This window comes from Gordionus sp. m RMFG-2023, chromosome 3 (genome assembly GCF_954871325.1).
Source record: "Gordionus sp. m RMFG-2023 chromosome 3, tfGorSpeb1-WG-v2, whole genome shotgun sequence".
NCBI classification, from domain to species: Eukaryota; Metazoa; Nematomorpha; class Gordioida; order Chordodea; family Parachordodidae; genus Gordionus; species Gordionus sp. m RMFG-2023.
Genome location: NC_088777.1, coordinates 43970206 through 43988185, shown reverse-complemented (window position 1 = coordinate 43988185; position 17980 = coordinate 43970206). Strand labels below are relative to the sequence as shown.

The window sequence follows — 17980 nt, the reverse complement described above, 5'->3', positions numbered from 1 at the left end:
AAAAATAATTTATAAGGATTTTAACTATAAATTACCCCTTCTCCCCTCCCGGTAATTTTAAAATGTCTGATTTAAGTTTCCATATATTTTTATACGAGGGTGCTATATTCTTGTTTCGATTCTAAGCTCTTTAGAAAGCGGTTTATATAATTTCAATTTATTATATTCTTAAAATTTAGGAACATAATTCTATAAACAATAAATTTTAATTACCAGATATCAAATTTCATAGGCTAAATAATATTTATAGATTAATTTTTATTTTTGTAACTATAGGTCCATTTGAAATTATTTAAGGTAATTAATTCTAATATTTAAAACCTATAAAATCATTGAAAATTAGAAAAGGGAAATTGGATAGGTTAGTTTCATGCCATTATTTATACAAGTCTTAGTTAACGCACTATATGTTTTAAATATATTAAACAGAAATAAAATTTTAAAACTAAGAATTTCTAGATAGTAAGATTTTTTTAGTATTTGTAACACTCGGCGGTTTTCATTCTTCCATTATAAGATAACTCTCTTTATCAGTCTTCATTCCATTTGATAAGAACTGGCCACGATTTTATTCACTATCGGCTTTAACTATTTATGACGTTTATGATGGATATATTTTGTTTAGCTTTAGGATTAAACATTTCGCACAAAGAGGGAAAGGATGGGCGAAATAAGGATTGCTGATTATGAGACAGATTCACATGTTGCCTTTTACAATTTAGGGTAGAGGTTCTCAATTTGGGGAGATAGTCGAAAAAATATATTCAAATAATAAAATATTCATTTAATAAATTTTTATATCAAAATATGTATTCAAATATAATATAAAGCTAAAAATATATATGGATTGTAAAAAAAAATTTACTTCCATAGTACTCGAAAAAATACTGAAAAATCGCTAGTTATAAAATCAGCTGAATAAGAAACAGTCATATGAAATAAGTTATCAGAATTAAAATTATTTATCGAATTAAATATTCTACTAAAATTAGAATTTTATATTTTTCCATTAACAAGATATAATTATAAAATTTCCAAAAAATTTAACTTAACGATTGAGAAATAATCTAACAGCGCCCTGAACATTCAAATTTGATATATTTTTTTACAAGCTAATATTTTGATTTTAATTAATAGTATTTGGAAATAAATTAAACCCAGTTGTGATTTATCCAAACCAAATGGTAAAAAAAATATTTTTATATGAACATTTAAAATTAAAATAAAACACTACAGTGCAACTAATAAATTTTTGTAAAACAAAAATTTTTGATGGTTTTTATTATATAATTACCAATAGTTTTAACCTATTTGTTTTTTATATTATATATCTCCTTTAACTTTTTAATAAAAGCAATTTTTTTTAATGTTTATTAATTGTTAAACAAAATGAATTGAAACATACGCAAATTCGGATGTGCTGGACAAAACTGCGTGTTTAATGGAAATGTTTTTTTGGTAATTTAAATCATATTAACTGTGAGTTAAATATTGTGTTAAATAAATTGAAAGAACATATGAAAAATGGTAATTCATTTGAACAGATATCTAATGGGTTTAATAAATGTTCCGTTTCATATAATTTCTTGAGTAAAATAATGAATTTGGAAAGCAGTTTAAAGGTAATTTTAAAATGAAATCAAAAATGGTGAACTAAATGTGATATGATCATCCATGTTTGTAAAAATCGGTTGTTATCTCAAAAGAGTTAAAGGAATTAAGGTTATAAGGATGTATATAAATAGAATAATAAATAATCTACCTAGCTGTCAAATATGTGGTAGAAAATTGATAATAAAAAAATTGTTTTTCAAAGGACAGAAACAGTGTCAATTTTAATTTTAAAGTAAATTAAATGAATAATGTATAATATTATTCTATATATTTTAATGGTCTTCTGTTTATAATTTTTATTATCTGTTTTTATATTGTTTAAATCTATTCTTAAAATCCCTACAGATAATATTATTTGTATCCGATGTGAATATAAAGGTTATAAAGATACAATTTGTATTTGAAAGAATATAAATTTTTGCTTTGGTGTTCCTTTAAGAAAGTCCCTACATGTGATTCAACTGTTGGGAAAATTTCAGAAATTATTTCCACAAACAAATTTGAATTATTAAAATCCGATGAAAATTATTCTAGCATTTGCTTTAAACTAATAAAAATGGTCATGTGGCCATAAAAATTATTAAATAAGTAAACTGACTATATAATTGCCGTTATGGTCATAAAAAATCTCGAGAGATCATTAAATTATAATAATAAATTTTTAGATAAATATCATGTTGTGAAAAATTCTATGGATAATATTGAATAAAAAAACAATTGTCAGATTAATGATAATTGTAAACCAAAAGTTAACTCTAATAAAAAGAGTTAAGATATAAATTTTTATTATCGTGTTGATACAATGAAAAATTTTAAATGTCCATATAATTTGAACAAAAGGAATTTTAAATGGGAGAAATAACCAATGCGTATTGTTAAGAAACATATTGATGATATTAAAATGCCTCTAAATTCTAAGTTGAATTTAGGCATGATTTTAGATTCTAATAAATTGGAATTTTAAATAGAATAAATATAAGTCAGCTTATTAAAACATATACAATTTTATGACTCAAAGAGGAGATGGACAGTGTCCTTGTCCTGAGATTAATTTAAGAACTGACCATATGTGCATTAAAATACAGCTGGACACTGAGGCTAACGTTTCCATTATGTCCCAAGAAAATTGTTATAAATATTGGTCTTATTGCACTCTTGAAGAAGAAAATATGTGGGTCCTCGCAATTACTGGTATCTTTTTACCATACATAATGAATTAGCAGCAGATAATGCCGAAAGAAAAATAACCGCGAATAGTATTAGAAATAAACTTCGGGAAATAGAAAAGACTTATTTATTGAACGAGGAAAAAATTCCATAAAAATCATATCCCCTACAATCAACAAATTAATGATAGAGCCGTGTTTTAGCTCCAAAATAAATGTTGAAATTAATAAAGATCAAATTATAGATTTTAAAATTAATGAGTTAAATATAGTTAATAATGTTATACCTGTTTTAGTAAAATTTATAATTTATACCTATCATATACCTTTAATCCATTTATTCAGAAAAGATAATAGCGAATTAAGGTTATCTCCCCTGGTTATTATTAGTGGGAAGTTTTAATGTAGATTGTGTTATCGGCGAGGTAAAGAAAGTTGATTACACGATATTTTATCCAGGTCGGGATCGATCGATAAAAATCTCAATATAATGAATAATAACATTGATAGGGAGAAAGCATTGGTTAGTTCTCTTTCTCATATATTGAAAGGTGGTCCTACTAATTGGGAAAACCTTAAACTCAATATGTTAAGGAATTGAGGGAAAACCTATTAAAAGAAATGGCTAAAGGCCCCATAGAATCTTAAATTTCAATTTATAGGAATGTAGACATATATTTCTAATCATTTATTTTTGAATTATTATGATTTTAATGTTACATTTCTTTTTTGATTCTTTTAACGTATTACATTTTATTACCCTATGCAATTTATATTTTTCGCGATATTACCTTTTTTTATTATCCTGAATTTTACTATTTAACAATAAAGCCACATTATTTTAGTTAACAAAATGCCTATTTTTTAATAAAACTCATTAAATAAATTTTTATATTTTATTAAATACTTGTGATTTTTGTGAGCACCTAAATTAAATAATTATTTGATATAATCTTTTAAACTATATGAAATTCAGAAATATTTATTATAGACCAAAACTGGCGGCCTAAGCCCACAAATATTTTTTAAAATTAGACACCTACCAAAAAATCTTAGCTATGGCACTGATTATATGTATACACCCCATGTCTTGCGTGAGGTAGTAAGGTAATAAAAGTGTAGATGAAATTAAGGGAATGGTAGAAAACATTGATGGGAATAGACAATGTAAAATGCTAATGTTCTGACGAATATATAAATATCCTTTAGAATCGCCCGTGAGAAACGTCATTTTTCTAGTAGCCCTTCAAAGGGAAAGTGCCTCGTAGCCAAAGTTTTGGTAGTTTGGTGTGACAACAGTAACAACTTTGTTTAACTCCGAATATTTGTTTTTTTTATATCGACCACCGAAAGAGGATTTTTCTGATGTTAGATTTAACGAATGTTTACTCAAGTGTAATCCCTAGTGAGAGGTATACACTTTACTGTGGAATTAAAATTAATCTATCTGCATCTGGCCTACATCGGAAATAGAGATTAAGAGCTTGAGGGTGCATAAGTTAGTTCTATCTAGAGCTTTGGATATTGTAATGTCAAATACTTATGCTTTAAAATTAATTTTGGTAAAAACCTCATTTCAATGGGCTGAAAATTCTCACTTATCTAAGAAGACAATTCTTTTTTTTACAATATTCCAACTACTATAACCTTAGGAATACCATAAATGAATAGTCTTGACCATGAATTTCATTATGAAGATAGATAACTTCATACTATTTTTATAAATAATGACAGTTTAAGTGAAATATTTGCCGTTGTGTATTACCCAACCTTAGTCAGCATGTGTAATATCCTAAAAATTGTCTGAAATATATATAGTGAGAACTGTACAAACGTTGGAAAACTTTCCCGGAAAAACCAGATTTTTCAAATTTAAAAAAAATTATCTGATAAATTAATTGTTTGGAAAATAGCTTAATAATCTGTTGAATGCGTTTTTAAAAAATCGAATTTTGCCTAAAATGTAAATTATAGTATTTGTAAAACTAATCTATCCTATAAATTTCGATTAATGATATATGATGCCATTTAACGTATAGTAATTTACTAAAAATACAAGGCTCTAATTTTATTAAAATGCAACCATTTTGAATTGATTAACCCTAATCCTCATCAATGTTATCTTTAATCCTAACCCTATGATTTCCATGGAGGTAGATTTCAGAGAATCAAAATGTTCTCCCTTCCAGAACAATGATTTATATATATCTTTGAAACATTTATGCAATATTCATAAATACAAAAAATAATGCGTTTTGAAAATATTGTTTAAAGATGTTATATATTATCGGATAAATGCGAAAGTTTTAAAATCACTTCTATATTAATATAGTGATTAAATAATATAGATTAGTTAGAGTCAAAAAATTTATTTTATCAAAATTTCTAAATTATATTGTGATCTGGTCAAGTTTATTTACACTTTAAGCACATCATTAAAAAAAAAATAAAAATTTGTAAATTATATTTAATTTAGTATGAAAATCTTATTTGCTATAAATATATAATGATAAAAATGCTTTGATATTTTAGAAAACTTTAATATCAATGAATTTTATAATAGCTTCACATTATATGATAGCATATTTATATATAAAATTATTGGCTACCTGTTACTTAAAAAATAATTATAAAATGATTAATCAAAAAAATTTTATTAAATTATTAGCAATTAAAGAGATAGATGATTTTTTATGTGATTTTGAACATGCCTATCTCACTCTCAAATTTGGATTAAGTTGCTATGGGAATTTAGATGACTAGGGAATGTAATCATTAAAGGATAAAATTGATAGAAAAAATAAAAAAAATTTAGAACAGAAACAGAGTAGGATTAAGTTTTAACTAAGATGAGAGAACCAAATTAAAACCAATTATTTCTAAATTAAAAAAGAAAGAATAAGGAATTTAAACCACAAATGTTATTAAAATGGTAAAAATAATTATATGAATATATATTAAAAGTTAAATAAAATTAAGAGAAATTATGAATAAATTAAATTATGGCATGAATAACAAATATCGAGAAAGAACCGAAAAAAGAAAGAAAGTAAGAAAGAAAGAAAAAGAAAGTAAGAAAGAAAGAAAAAGAAAGTAAGAAAGAAAGAAAAAGAAAGTAAGAAAGAAAGAAAAAGAAAGTAAGAAAGAAAGAAAAAGAAAGAAAGAAATGCAGAAAAAATCGCATATTTTTTCCAAACACTTCGCTTTTAAACAACTGTAAGTATAATTTACGACATTGTCAAACTTTTTCTGAAAAACAGATTTAAAAAACTAATTAAGTCTGAGACTCCATATATATACCCATAAAATTTTTTTGTAATAATGAACATTGATGGTTACATGATTTCGCGTTTTGCAATTATGTCCCATTATTTTGAAATAATGAATATAAAATATTAAATGGGGAATATTTTTGATAAATTTTTTGAAGATACCTAAAAGAAATTGTGTATAATATAAGAAGGTTGAATAGTAAAATAATTACTGTATCTTCCTACAAGACAACATAACATTTATTATAAAAAATTTAAAAACTTATACATGATAATTCTTATAAACTATTTGATATAAACTTTATCATTGATTAAATTAACTTTAAAAACATATTATATCAAGGTCCATTTAAAATAGTATTGTTTTTAAGATTTTTCGCTTCCAGTTTTATCCAAAGATCTAAATAATAAATCCTAGAAAATAAAGATGAATTTTATAAAAAATATTAAATACAAATATTTAGGTCCATAGTTCGATTCCATCTCTTCCCCTCTCCCCCATTTCTGTCCCTTCCCCTCCCAACAGAAAAATGTTTTTATTTTTTTGGGTAAAAATGAATAATTTTAGTTCGGAAAATATTCATTATTGTGGTTTCCAAAAATATCCCCATTTCTATACTTAATTTTATGAATAAACAATAAATAATTTAATATTCAAAGGTTTTGAATATAAATGGCTGATATTCAATTTGAATATCAATATTATTCGCATATTTATATATTTTTGTCTTTAGGGTTTAATATGAGTCATAGACTAAGCCATTTGTTCGATAATCTAATTTTAAACATGTAAAAGCAACAACTTCTCAACTTCTCAACAAGTAATTTATAGACCTATAAAATAGCCAGCAAAAACACTGGCAGGTTTAAGCGGCCTCTAGATCAAGGCTGAACCTGCCTTGTTATTTAATTTATTATGATCACAGATACTGTTATTAAACGGCCCCGATTGGGGTCCATTAAAAGGGCACGATTAAGATTTAAGCCAAAATAATATTATATAAGCCTGGAGATTTTTGTCATAGGTGGCAGAAGGTTTGGACTTCTATTTATCAAATTTTAATTTTTAGAAAATATTATTTTGGCTAAAATATTAATCAAGTCGTTTATTAAAATCGACAAAAATCGGGCCGTTTAACAACACTGTAGAAGAGTCTACATTAAAATAATAAAAAGATCAAATGATATGATTTATTTAGTGACGTTAAAAATAAATTTGATTTTAAAAATAACTCCAATTGAGGATATTTTTATAAATTATTTTTACTTTCATTTTAATTGAATGTTTTTAAATAAACAATTTTTGGGAATGATTAATAAATTGATTTCTGTTTTAAAACTTTAATAAAATTATTGGCATCACCATTAATCTTTAACAAGTCAAGTTGATGAAATAGCAGAGCAAATAAAACAGTATATTTTTATGGAGCTGTGTACTGAAGAGGGTGTTATAAACTACATCTAGAAGAGAATCGAATAAAAGTATTTTAGAAAGACATCAAAAAATAGTTTTCCTTATACCCTCCCTATTCCTGAGTGAAATGTTTTCTGGTTATAACCAATATATCACACAATAAATCTAAATATACTTGAATAAAATATAAATTTACATTTTCGGGTAATTTTTCAAGAATCTTTGGGTCTTCTTTTTCTTGGCCGGCTAAATTTGACTCCAAATTTAATATCCTGTCTAATTTTAATTAATGTGAGTTATGCTATAAAACAAAAATGTTCAGGGAAATGCAAATTTATACATATCTACATCAATAAAATATCATCAAATGACCTAAATTATTATACTCAATTTTTAGATAATTAGAGATTATTTTTATTAAACCCAACCAATCAGGAATTAAATAAACTTACCAGGATAAGACTAAAATAGTTAAGTATAAATTTTAAATATTATAAAAATAAATAATATATTTAAGTGTATAATATTGTGGTATACTATAATAACCAAGCCCATTTTAATATATGACTCAACATTTTCGAATCGGTACATAATTTTTGATACATGTGGGGGGTATTTTATATTATATACCATTTTAATAATCGTAATAGTAATCAATGTATTTAAAGTATTTTTTTATTTATAGGGTAAAATCCGAATGTATTTATTTCACTATTTTTGCATTTTAAATTGATTTGAATGTTAATTCTTTATAAAAATAATAATTAAATTACAAGACTGTGACAGCTTACAACTCCTGATTGTTATATTTCATCAGGATTATATTTCTTTTAATAATCTCTTGAATTTTTTCAAGATCAAAAATAGATAAAATCTTTCTTCCTTACTTTTATTCAAGTTTGAATGAGTTAAGGAAAAGTTACTTCCTTAAACTATTTCTTCGTTATATGTTTTAATATAAATTCGCTAGTCGGCAACCCATAAATTACATATATAACTTTCTATACTATATTTTACTCTCACATACTTATGTTAATCCATAAAGATGTTCATATTTAAGAAATTTATACTCATATTATAAGGATTAGGGGTATATTAACTTTCTTTCTAAGCAGTTGGGTTATGATTCTCATAGACGTCAGATGGGAGGGTCAGGCAGCAGCTAAAGATTTTTGAGCACCCTCTAAAGAATATTTTATATATATAAATAAATTTATAGTTGGTAAAATAGAGAGCAATATTATTCTCAACTGTATATCTGTATCATTATTTTACTTTTTTTTATCTGGGACTTGTAGAATCAACGATTATATGTCCCTTCGAATTGTTCATTCACATTCATATCAATCAATATTAGCTTTTTATATTTTTGATCAATTGTGAATTTAACATAATTTTTCAGCTTAACATTTGTGTTGAGACGAAATTAAGGTAATCTCTTAGTGTGGTGAGGTAAGCTTTAGAAATAGGAATAAGGACAGAGAAATGTCAAACATAATGATGGAGATGATCTTCTCTGTAACATGTGCCATTTTTGTTATAATATTTCAAGATTATTTAAGTTTAAGAAAAAAAACTAATAATTTTTTAAATTATAAATAATATAATCTGATAAAATATTTATATATAATAATTTGATTCAAAAAAAGGGTAGTTGCATAATAGATGGGTTTGAGTACTATAGTATGCGAGAAAAAAAGCATAAAAAGCCTAAATCTGTTTTTTTAATGTAAAAAAAGGGAATAAAAGCTTTAAAAACAAAAACAAAAATTGAAACACTCAAAAGTTAAAATAAAAAATAATTGAAAAAAAAAGGTTTTTTTATCCCTATATATTATATATACAACAATTACCCTTTTCAGATTCAGCATTATCAGAAAATTTCGAGATATCGGGTTTTTCATTTATAGTTTCCCTTAATAAAATTATAAGAATGCAATATTTTATAATGTATAAATAAATCTTTCGTAAAATAATTCTAGATTTTTAAACCAATTTTCAATATTTACCACATTTAAACGCAGTATACACGTTAAATAACAAAAATTGACCTATCAATTTGGATCTTAAATTATACTCAAAAGTTCTCTCTTATTGACAAATTCGGTGAATAGCTAATTTTCAAATGATTTGTAAATAGACTTACTCAAAAAATCTAATTTCCTAGTATGAAATTGTTTCTTATAAGCGGAATTAGGATCGATTTCTAAAAACGGTCCGATCAATATTTTAGCCAAAATAATATTGTGTGAGCTTGGAGATTTTGCTCATAAAAGGTAGTTCGGATAAGAAAATTTTTAACCGGACCGAGAAACCCGATTAAATTTTTTCTATCCAATTCGGCCCAGGTCAACTTCTAATAAAGATATAAGAAATGATTAAAAATTCAAATTTAATAAATAAAACGATTTTGATAAATTCTCTGTTTCTGAATTTATAGATATTCATAAAAAAAACTATATAATAAGTTCTATATTCTTATAATATATACCTATTCTTCGTCGTTTTTTCATTTTCAATATCAGTACGTAGTTTAAAATTATGTTTTATTGGTATGACATCAGTGAATAAATATGCTGATTCTTTTAATTTTATGCTATAATGGTATAAATTAGTTTGAACTATACGCATAAATTAATTATACATGAGTTTTGCAGCAGAACCTTCAAATGGCTGGAAAATTTTAAATTTTTTAGTGGCCTGATTATAAGGAAGTCGAGCTATTTCTTTATCCCAGAAATTATCCTTGATTATTGGTGGACATACTTGGTGCATTTCATCAATCAATATATAAGATATCTAATGTAATGTAATACAATAACCAAAAACATTTTATTTATATTTACGTAAAGATTTCTATCTATTAACCAGTTAATAGGAAAATCATCGTCATCCTCGCCCATAGGATTTAAACATACTTCAGCTGCCTAAGGTTTTATTTATATTAAAAAAATTTATTAATTATTCTATTTAAATATATTTTCATTTTTATAATTAAACAATACATTATAAATTAATAATATACTCAAATTTTTTTAAGATTAATCAATAATCCAATTTTTTTATAATGAAATAAAATCAATTATTTTTTTTTACCCTTTTCTTAAATCTTAAAACACAAATCATCCATCTATCTAACTATATATGGTAATATAATCAAAATTTGATGTATGAGTTTACTATTTCGGCAAGCCTACATTTTCTGTAAATAATGAGGATTCGTCACATACATATTTTAAATCCAAATATATTTTGTAATTTTAGCTTTAATTATATTGGAATTTTAAAAATGATTCAGCGAAATATACCCGTTTTTGCCCAGTTTAAATTTTTTTAATGGTTTTTATAAATTATTGTGTAAAAATAAAACTGCTATATTACATTTTTTTTAAATCTCCAAGTTCTTTAGAAAATTGTTGTCCTCATATAAGAACATCGGTAGTATTATTTTATTTTTCAAATCAATATCAATTTATATTCAAATAATATATAAAATGTATATAAGTATTAGCTTCTAATATGATTTCGGGAGATTAACACTACATTTAATACCTCCATGTATTTTTTTAGCCTATTGAAGATTCGACTGAAGATTTTCCCCCCTTTCATCTAATGCTCCTTTCTATTGAAATAAAATTTACACTGTAAAATTTATGATTAAAAAGAATTAGTATCATGCATGATAAGACAAATTTTTAATCGTTTCTGAAGATTGGGAATATTGTGAAATTAAATCCTTTTTTTGTAATATAATTTATTTTATCAATATAAACTCTTAATTGATGTAATTCAAGCTCCATGTTGTATAAAACTATACCTGCCTAAACTAAGATAATCTATTATACAACCTTCGTCGTCATCTTCCCTATTTTCCTCACTATGATTTTCATCATCAGATGGCTCAAAGAAAGTCATACTGTGTGATAATCTTTTTCTTATTTCAACCAATTCTTCAATGCTTTTATGGTGAAATTAATCTGTTATAAAAATATTTATGATATATTCTTTAACTATTTATGTGATTTTTATTTCATTAATAATATTCAAAAATTTAAAAATTATACAATTGTAAGAAATTTCGAACATAATTATTACTCTTATGAGTTGCGATATTCCAATATCGGAACATGAATAATAAAATAAATTATTTGACACAAATGAATAAGTAAACATAACCTGCTATATTCTATTTATTAAATCCTGTCTAAACACAATACAAAAAGTATAAAATTTGTAAATATTATATAGAAATTATATATTTAAAGCATTTACCTGTTATGATTTTTTTTTAAAATTCTTATAATAAGTTAATATATAAATAAAATAATAATAGCTAATAAACATGTAATAAAGATCAGTCAACAAGATTAATAATCTTTAAATTAAAATATTGAACAGAAAATATTCCAAATCAAAAAAATTAATTAAAAGTTCGATATTTGACACAAAGCAAAAACGGGTTAAATGTTATTAAAGCGTTATTCGTCATCTTCTAATTTCATGCGTAACAATTCCCTAATCCCCACCCCTCCCCCCAACCCCCCCTCACAAGATGAATTACTGGTAGCAAAATATTACATCAAAATAGATAAAGAAATATAAATATTTGAAAGAATTCAATTGGGTTTATTTTAATGTTTATTAATTTATAAGCTTTTTAATGTGATAGATAGAGATGACTATGCAAAATAAAATTGAATATCACAAATATTATAGATGCCAGTAGTGTTGTTAAACGGCTCGTTTTGAGCCAATTTTTAAAAACGGCTAACTCAATATTTTAGCCAGAAAAATATTGCCTAAGCCTTGAGATTTCAATAATTAAGACCTATGTTCCCTCTATGAACAAAATCTTCAGGCTTGCGTAAAATTTTTCTGGATGAAGTATTAAGCTAGCCGTTTTTAAAAATGGGCTCAAATAGTGCAGTTTAACAACATTAGATGGCAGAGCTTATGTAATAAGCTGATCAATACATTGAGACTTAGTTAATGTGTTTTACTCGGGGTAAAAATATTTAGTTCACTATAAACAAATATTTACCTATATCATGGTTTTTAACATTACATCAAATTATGCACCAGGATTTTAAAATTTAGTTCAATATATAAAAGCTGTTTATACTTTTAGCCAGCCGATATAAATCGTATAATGTAATAACGTTCGGAAAGGAGCACTGTAATCATTTATATTCTGGGTTATTACGACTGTATTAATATCGGCAATAGACGATTCAAAAGCATCTGTTATCAAAAAGATTTGCCTCCCAAATAAACACAATATGCAAAAGGAATAAACTCCCATCATCACGACCTATAAATTAGCATTAATATGAATTTAAATTTTGTAAATATCTGCTTGCCATTCATAAATATTAAGGTATTATGTTACATAAAAAATGACCACCTTATAAATTTTATTGAATCATTAATTTTAAAATAAAAGAATAGGCTTTATTTTTTTTAATGAGTTTACCATCTTTTACATAATACTAATATAATATTTTATTCGACTCGTTATAGAAAAAAAAACATTTTAATTTGGACGTGATTTAATATATAAAAAAAGAGCTCCTATTTAACTGCTCAGAATTAAAACTAAATTAAGAAAAAAAAATCCTTATACTCTCAGAATAAATCTTAAAGCTCAGAATTCTCAAATGAAACTTAATGTCTTGGGAAATAATATTTAATGCTCAAGTATAAAACGGAAAAGCTCAGATTAGAAAATGAATCGCTTAGAAACAGTATAATAATTTTTCTTATTGCTATTGATTTTAAGAATTTGTATATGATTATAAATTTTCTAAAAAAATATTTCCCCCCTCCACTTTTGGTTCCCATGCTTCTGCGCCCTCTAATTTCAATGATGATATTATGTCATAATCCCTCCTCCCATCTGTTGTAGTAGTCCTTGCAGGTTTTTCAAAATAAAAATTACTGGTCACGAGGGCTTATTTTAATGTGAATCTCTTGATATTTAATTATGGTTTTGGTTAAATAAAAAGAGTAAATTAAACATTCAGGAATCTTACACATAATACTAATATTTGAATCCCCTAAAGATATAGCGATGAGTAAAATTACAATGTTAGATCTTTTCTAATACCCACCTATACACATAGAGTGATTAGCATCAATAATTATTTGATCTTTGTATAAACTTTCATTTGATATTCATGTTGGCATATTGTGTATATACATATATATAATTAATCCCCAATCCCCTCTCAATAGGTAATCTGGTGACATTGAGTGCTGAATATCCATTTATCATTAGAAAATTAAAATTTTTACTTTAAAAAATCGTTTTTGATTTTAAAAGAAATATCTGTGAACAGTATAAATCCTTAGCTTTAAGTTTTTTTTTATTCTGAGCGATTAAATTTAAAAAAAAAGCGTCGGTTTTTATTAAGTGAGAAGTAATAAATCTTAAAGAATTTCGATATTTATAGCATATCTATTCTTTATTCAAAAAATAATTAATAAATTCTATAGTCTTAAAAATTGAAGAAAGAATGAAAAACCCAATCAATATATGTTTAGAGGCAAGTTTTGGCTCCTATTTAATTAGCAATTAATTCTGAATTGCAAAAAAATCCTTAAACTATCTGTATACATATTCATATCAAAAAATATACTGAATGCTAAGAATTATTTCTTAATACTGATAAATAACTTAATTTTTTAGAAAAAATAATAATTGTTCAAATATAAAAGGAAACGCTCAGTTTAAAAAATGAATTGCTCAAAGAAATATAACTGTCCGAACCGTTATAGGTTTTAAGAAAAATATATATAAAATTCAGTAAATATTCTCAGCTTTCGGTATTTTTTAATTCTGAGCAATGCAAGAACGATTTTTATAAACGACCTAATTAAGATTTTAGCATAAATAATATTATATAAGCCTCAAAAACCCTAGAACACATATTATTTTGATATAATAAAAATAATACAACAAAAAAACTGCTAAATTCAAAGTCAAACTTAAAATTTAAATATGGTCTCGTCTTCAATAACAAATTAATATTGATTTTTTTTTACATTACTCAAACCTGTCTAGATGATTTAATAATTAATTTTGTTACGAAGAACCATTTTCAATAGTTAAGTTTTTTAAAACCAACTATGATCAATTAAAAATTCTGAAACAATCCCATTCAGAGTGTATTAGCCTATATATCTTTAGAAAATTATTTATATCGATATTTATTAGTGCTGTAAACATTTCTAAAATAATTGAACGCGTTTACGTTCAACGTTCACCTTCAAAAAAAAGAACGCTTTTATATTCCTGAACGCGTTCACCTTCGTTCAAAACTTTATGAATAAATATTTTTTTTAAATTTTATTTAATATTTAATTTAATATAAATAAATACCATATATTTTTTTAATACGTTATATTAGATTTGCCATGTTTAAAATTAATAGTTTTAAGTGAATAAAAATAATTTTTTTTTATTGAAAAAGCATTCCTCATTAATTTTTAATATATAAAAATAAATTATTAACAGGATATTTATAGTTGCATTATATAAAATAATAAATATTATAATCAAGTATCTCTTTAAATTAGAACTTGCTGGTTACTTTTTGAACACATTTACATTTGTAAGGATATATATAGATAATATGATGATACTGTTATTTATTATATTTAATGTTAATGTTAAAATCAGAAGATGATGATGAAATAACAACATCTTTGTAAGGATATACATAGATAATATGATGATACTGTTATTTATTATATTTAATGTTATGTTAATGTTAAAATCAGAAATTGATGTTGAAATAACAACATCTCTATAAATAATAATATTCAAGTTATAAAACTATATTATAGGACAGAAATAGTGGCTGCTTAAAAAAATTCAAATGTGATAAAGGAAACATGATTAAATAGTTAAACCTTTTTTCTAATTTTGGATTAATATTAAATTAATATTTTTTATTCTCAACATAAGATTTTAAAATTGAACGAATATAAAAAAAGAATGCATTCGTCAAAAAAAAAGTAAGGCTTTCACGTTCAAAATTTGCCAAAAATAAAAGGAATGTCATTCATCACTTTTTCAAAAAACAAACTTCCTTCAGGAACGCGTTCAATTTAAACGAAATCGTTTACAACATAAATATTTATACATTTAGAAAGTATATTTAAACAACTCCGGATAGTAGATTACATGAAACAAAGAAAATTAAGTCGATATGATAGATTCAGATAATAATTTTTTACAGTGAAATTATGAGACAATTTTTTTATTTAGATATCTTCTAAAATTTTGCATAATCGATAGCACGTGAATAATCTAAATTTTTTAGACTTGATATTTTTATTCAAAAACTTATATTTTTATGTAAAAACTAAAGACTAAAAGACAATATAATTGCATTTAGGGCTGCTAAGTTCAATAAAAATATATATTATATATTAGATCAATAGATGTAAAATAAACAATCATTTTGAACCTATTATTAAACGCACATTTATATAATTCCATATATACTTGAGTGTATACTAATGGAAAACTTATCCAATCTTGCCCCAGCAATCTTCCCATATTTCCTCTCAATTTCATTAACTCCTAAACAATTTATATTTAATGCATATTGTGAATGTAGTAACTTTTATTAGATCTATTGTGCTAAATTGATCTCTTATGTAACCCTCAGAACGCGCTTTATTAATTAATGCTATTGACCATATTAAAGTTACCCACCACACGTCTCCTGGAGCAAATGTTTGCAATATCTTTTTTTCGTTTTCAATTAAGATGCCTGTATTAAGGATTTATTTATTTTTAAATTTATTTTACGACGAAAACAAAATATAATCAGCCAAGGAAACAAAGAGAATAAATTAATCTAATTATACCAATCAGGTCCATCACTATAATAATGAAAACCTGACTGTGTTGTAAAAAAAGCCCTAGTATTGCCTGGGCCTAATTGTAAAAATAAAATTTATTAATTTTTTGTATAATTAAGAAATAATGATTGTAATTGATTCATTAAATAAATAAATGTTATCAATATTTTCTCGAAATTATTCGGTTGATTATAAAATATTAAATATTTGCAAGGATTTGATAGATGAAAATATATTTTAACCCGCTATTTCATAGAAGAAATCTCAAATATAAATAAATAAATTAAACCTAAACAGCTCATGGCAGATTCTCACTGAAAATATAATATAATAAAAATTCCAAGAAGCCAAAAACTTAGATAAGCAGGGCGAAATCTTATTTGACGTAAATTTAATAATAACAGACCTGCAGGTTACTATTGATATGTTCAAAGACAATCAATATATTTTTTTTTCATTATTGGGTTTAAAGGTCATGACGTGCTAACATTTAATTTATCATTATATTTTACGTCAATAATTATAATTCCGACTCCCTGGGCTTTACTGCTTTCTGATTCACAATTTAAAATATGGTTCATTTATAAAAAAAATTTAATCCCACCCTACATGAAACAATATTTAAGCATTTTAAAACCTAGTATCTGATATCTGCTTGCGAAGCTATTTAACCCTTACAATTACTTTTTTTATTATAAATTTGGAATGAATAATAGGATATAAAAATATATGGAAATTTTATGTAAACCGGATACGACTAAATGATCTAATGTAGGAAATCTTTTTCTTGTGGAAATTGCCAAATTTCTGAATACGTTTATAAATGTCAAATTAATATATCTCATTAATGTTCTCCTTATAAGTCTTGCTCTCTCTTCCGTGCCATGGATATGTGTGGATATTAAAAAGGCTTTATTTAATCGAGATATAATATTATATTTATCGAAAATAAAATACCTAATCTATCAGGGTAAGGTATACTGCTAAAATATCTCCACCATCGAAACAAGACAACATCAGTGTAAAATCCTAATATAAACGAAAATGGAACGACATCTAATAATTTTTCAGCTTTTCCAGATACTTCCATAAAAACTCTAATTTTTAACCGAATAAAATTATATTAGGCTATGTCCTAAATATTTTTCATAAAATTCAAAAAGTTTTAAAATTTTAGTTATATGGGTATGTTAAATTTATAAAAATATTCCAGAATTATATTTTGAACATGTTTCTATTTTGATATTAAAAAAAACTTATTCCTTCTTCAAAAAAGTTTCAAAAGTTAGCGAATCAAATTTTTTTGTATTTTGGACACAACCTAATCAACATTTTTCTCGCTTATTTATATTAATCATTTAATTAAATTAAAATATTATTAATATTTTTTTTAGCATATTTTGTTTGGTTGAATAATAGCTAACTCAAGGAATGTTCATCTGATATAAATGTTTTATATTAGATGAAATATATAATAAAATAAATATAGATAAATTAAAACAAGAAGTGGGATTTCAAGGAAGGTATATGAGTTAGGATTAATATTAGAAATTGGTTTCAAATAAAAAAATTTTTTTTAATTACCTAAAAAATCTGACAGGCCATGTGATTATAAAAAGCCTAATAGAAATTTAAATAAA

The 17980-nt window shown here is 24.5% G+C and overlaps 1 protein-coding gene across 1 annotated transcript; it reads right to left on the bottom strand.

Moving 5' to 3' along the window:
- Positions 1–6418: 6418 nt before the first annotated feature.
- LOC135927012 (bestrophin-3-like) lies at positions 6419–17430 on the bottom strand. Its single transcript, XM_065462946.1, has 9 exons — positions 17298–17430; positions 17089–17250; positions 16098–16249; positions 15979–16056; positions 10313–10393; positions 10111–10265; positions 9320–9381; positions 7663–7742; positions 6419–6466 (listed from the first exon to the last, which is right to left on the bottom strand). The coding sequence occupies exons 1-9, from the start codon at positions 17428–17430 to the stop codon at positions 6419–6421; spliced, it is 951 nt and encodes a 316-aa protein (XP_065319018.1).
- Positions 17431–17980: the final 550 nt, after the last annotated feature.

Excerpts from the sequence above, each read along its gene's own strand:
- LOC135927012 (XM_065462946.1), bottom strand. The coding sequence starts at position 17,430 with ATGGAAGTATCTGGAAAAGCTGAAAAATTATTAGATGTCGTTCCATTT. Across the intron at positions 10,394-15,978 it reads TTCCATTAGTATACACTCAA|GCAGCTGAAGTATGTTTAAA; the intron begins GTATATATGGAA and ends ATAAAACCTTAG. Across the intron at positions 7,743-9,319 it reads TAATGCTGAATCTGAAAAGG|ACAGGATATTAAATTTGGAG; the intron begins GTAATTGTTGTA and ends AATTAAAATTAG.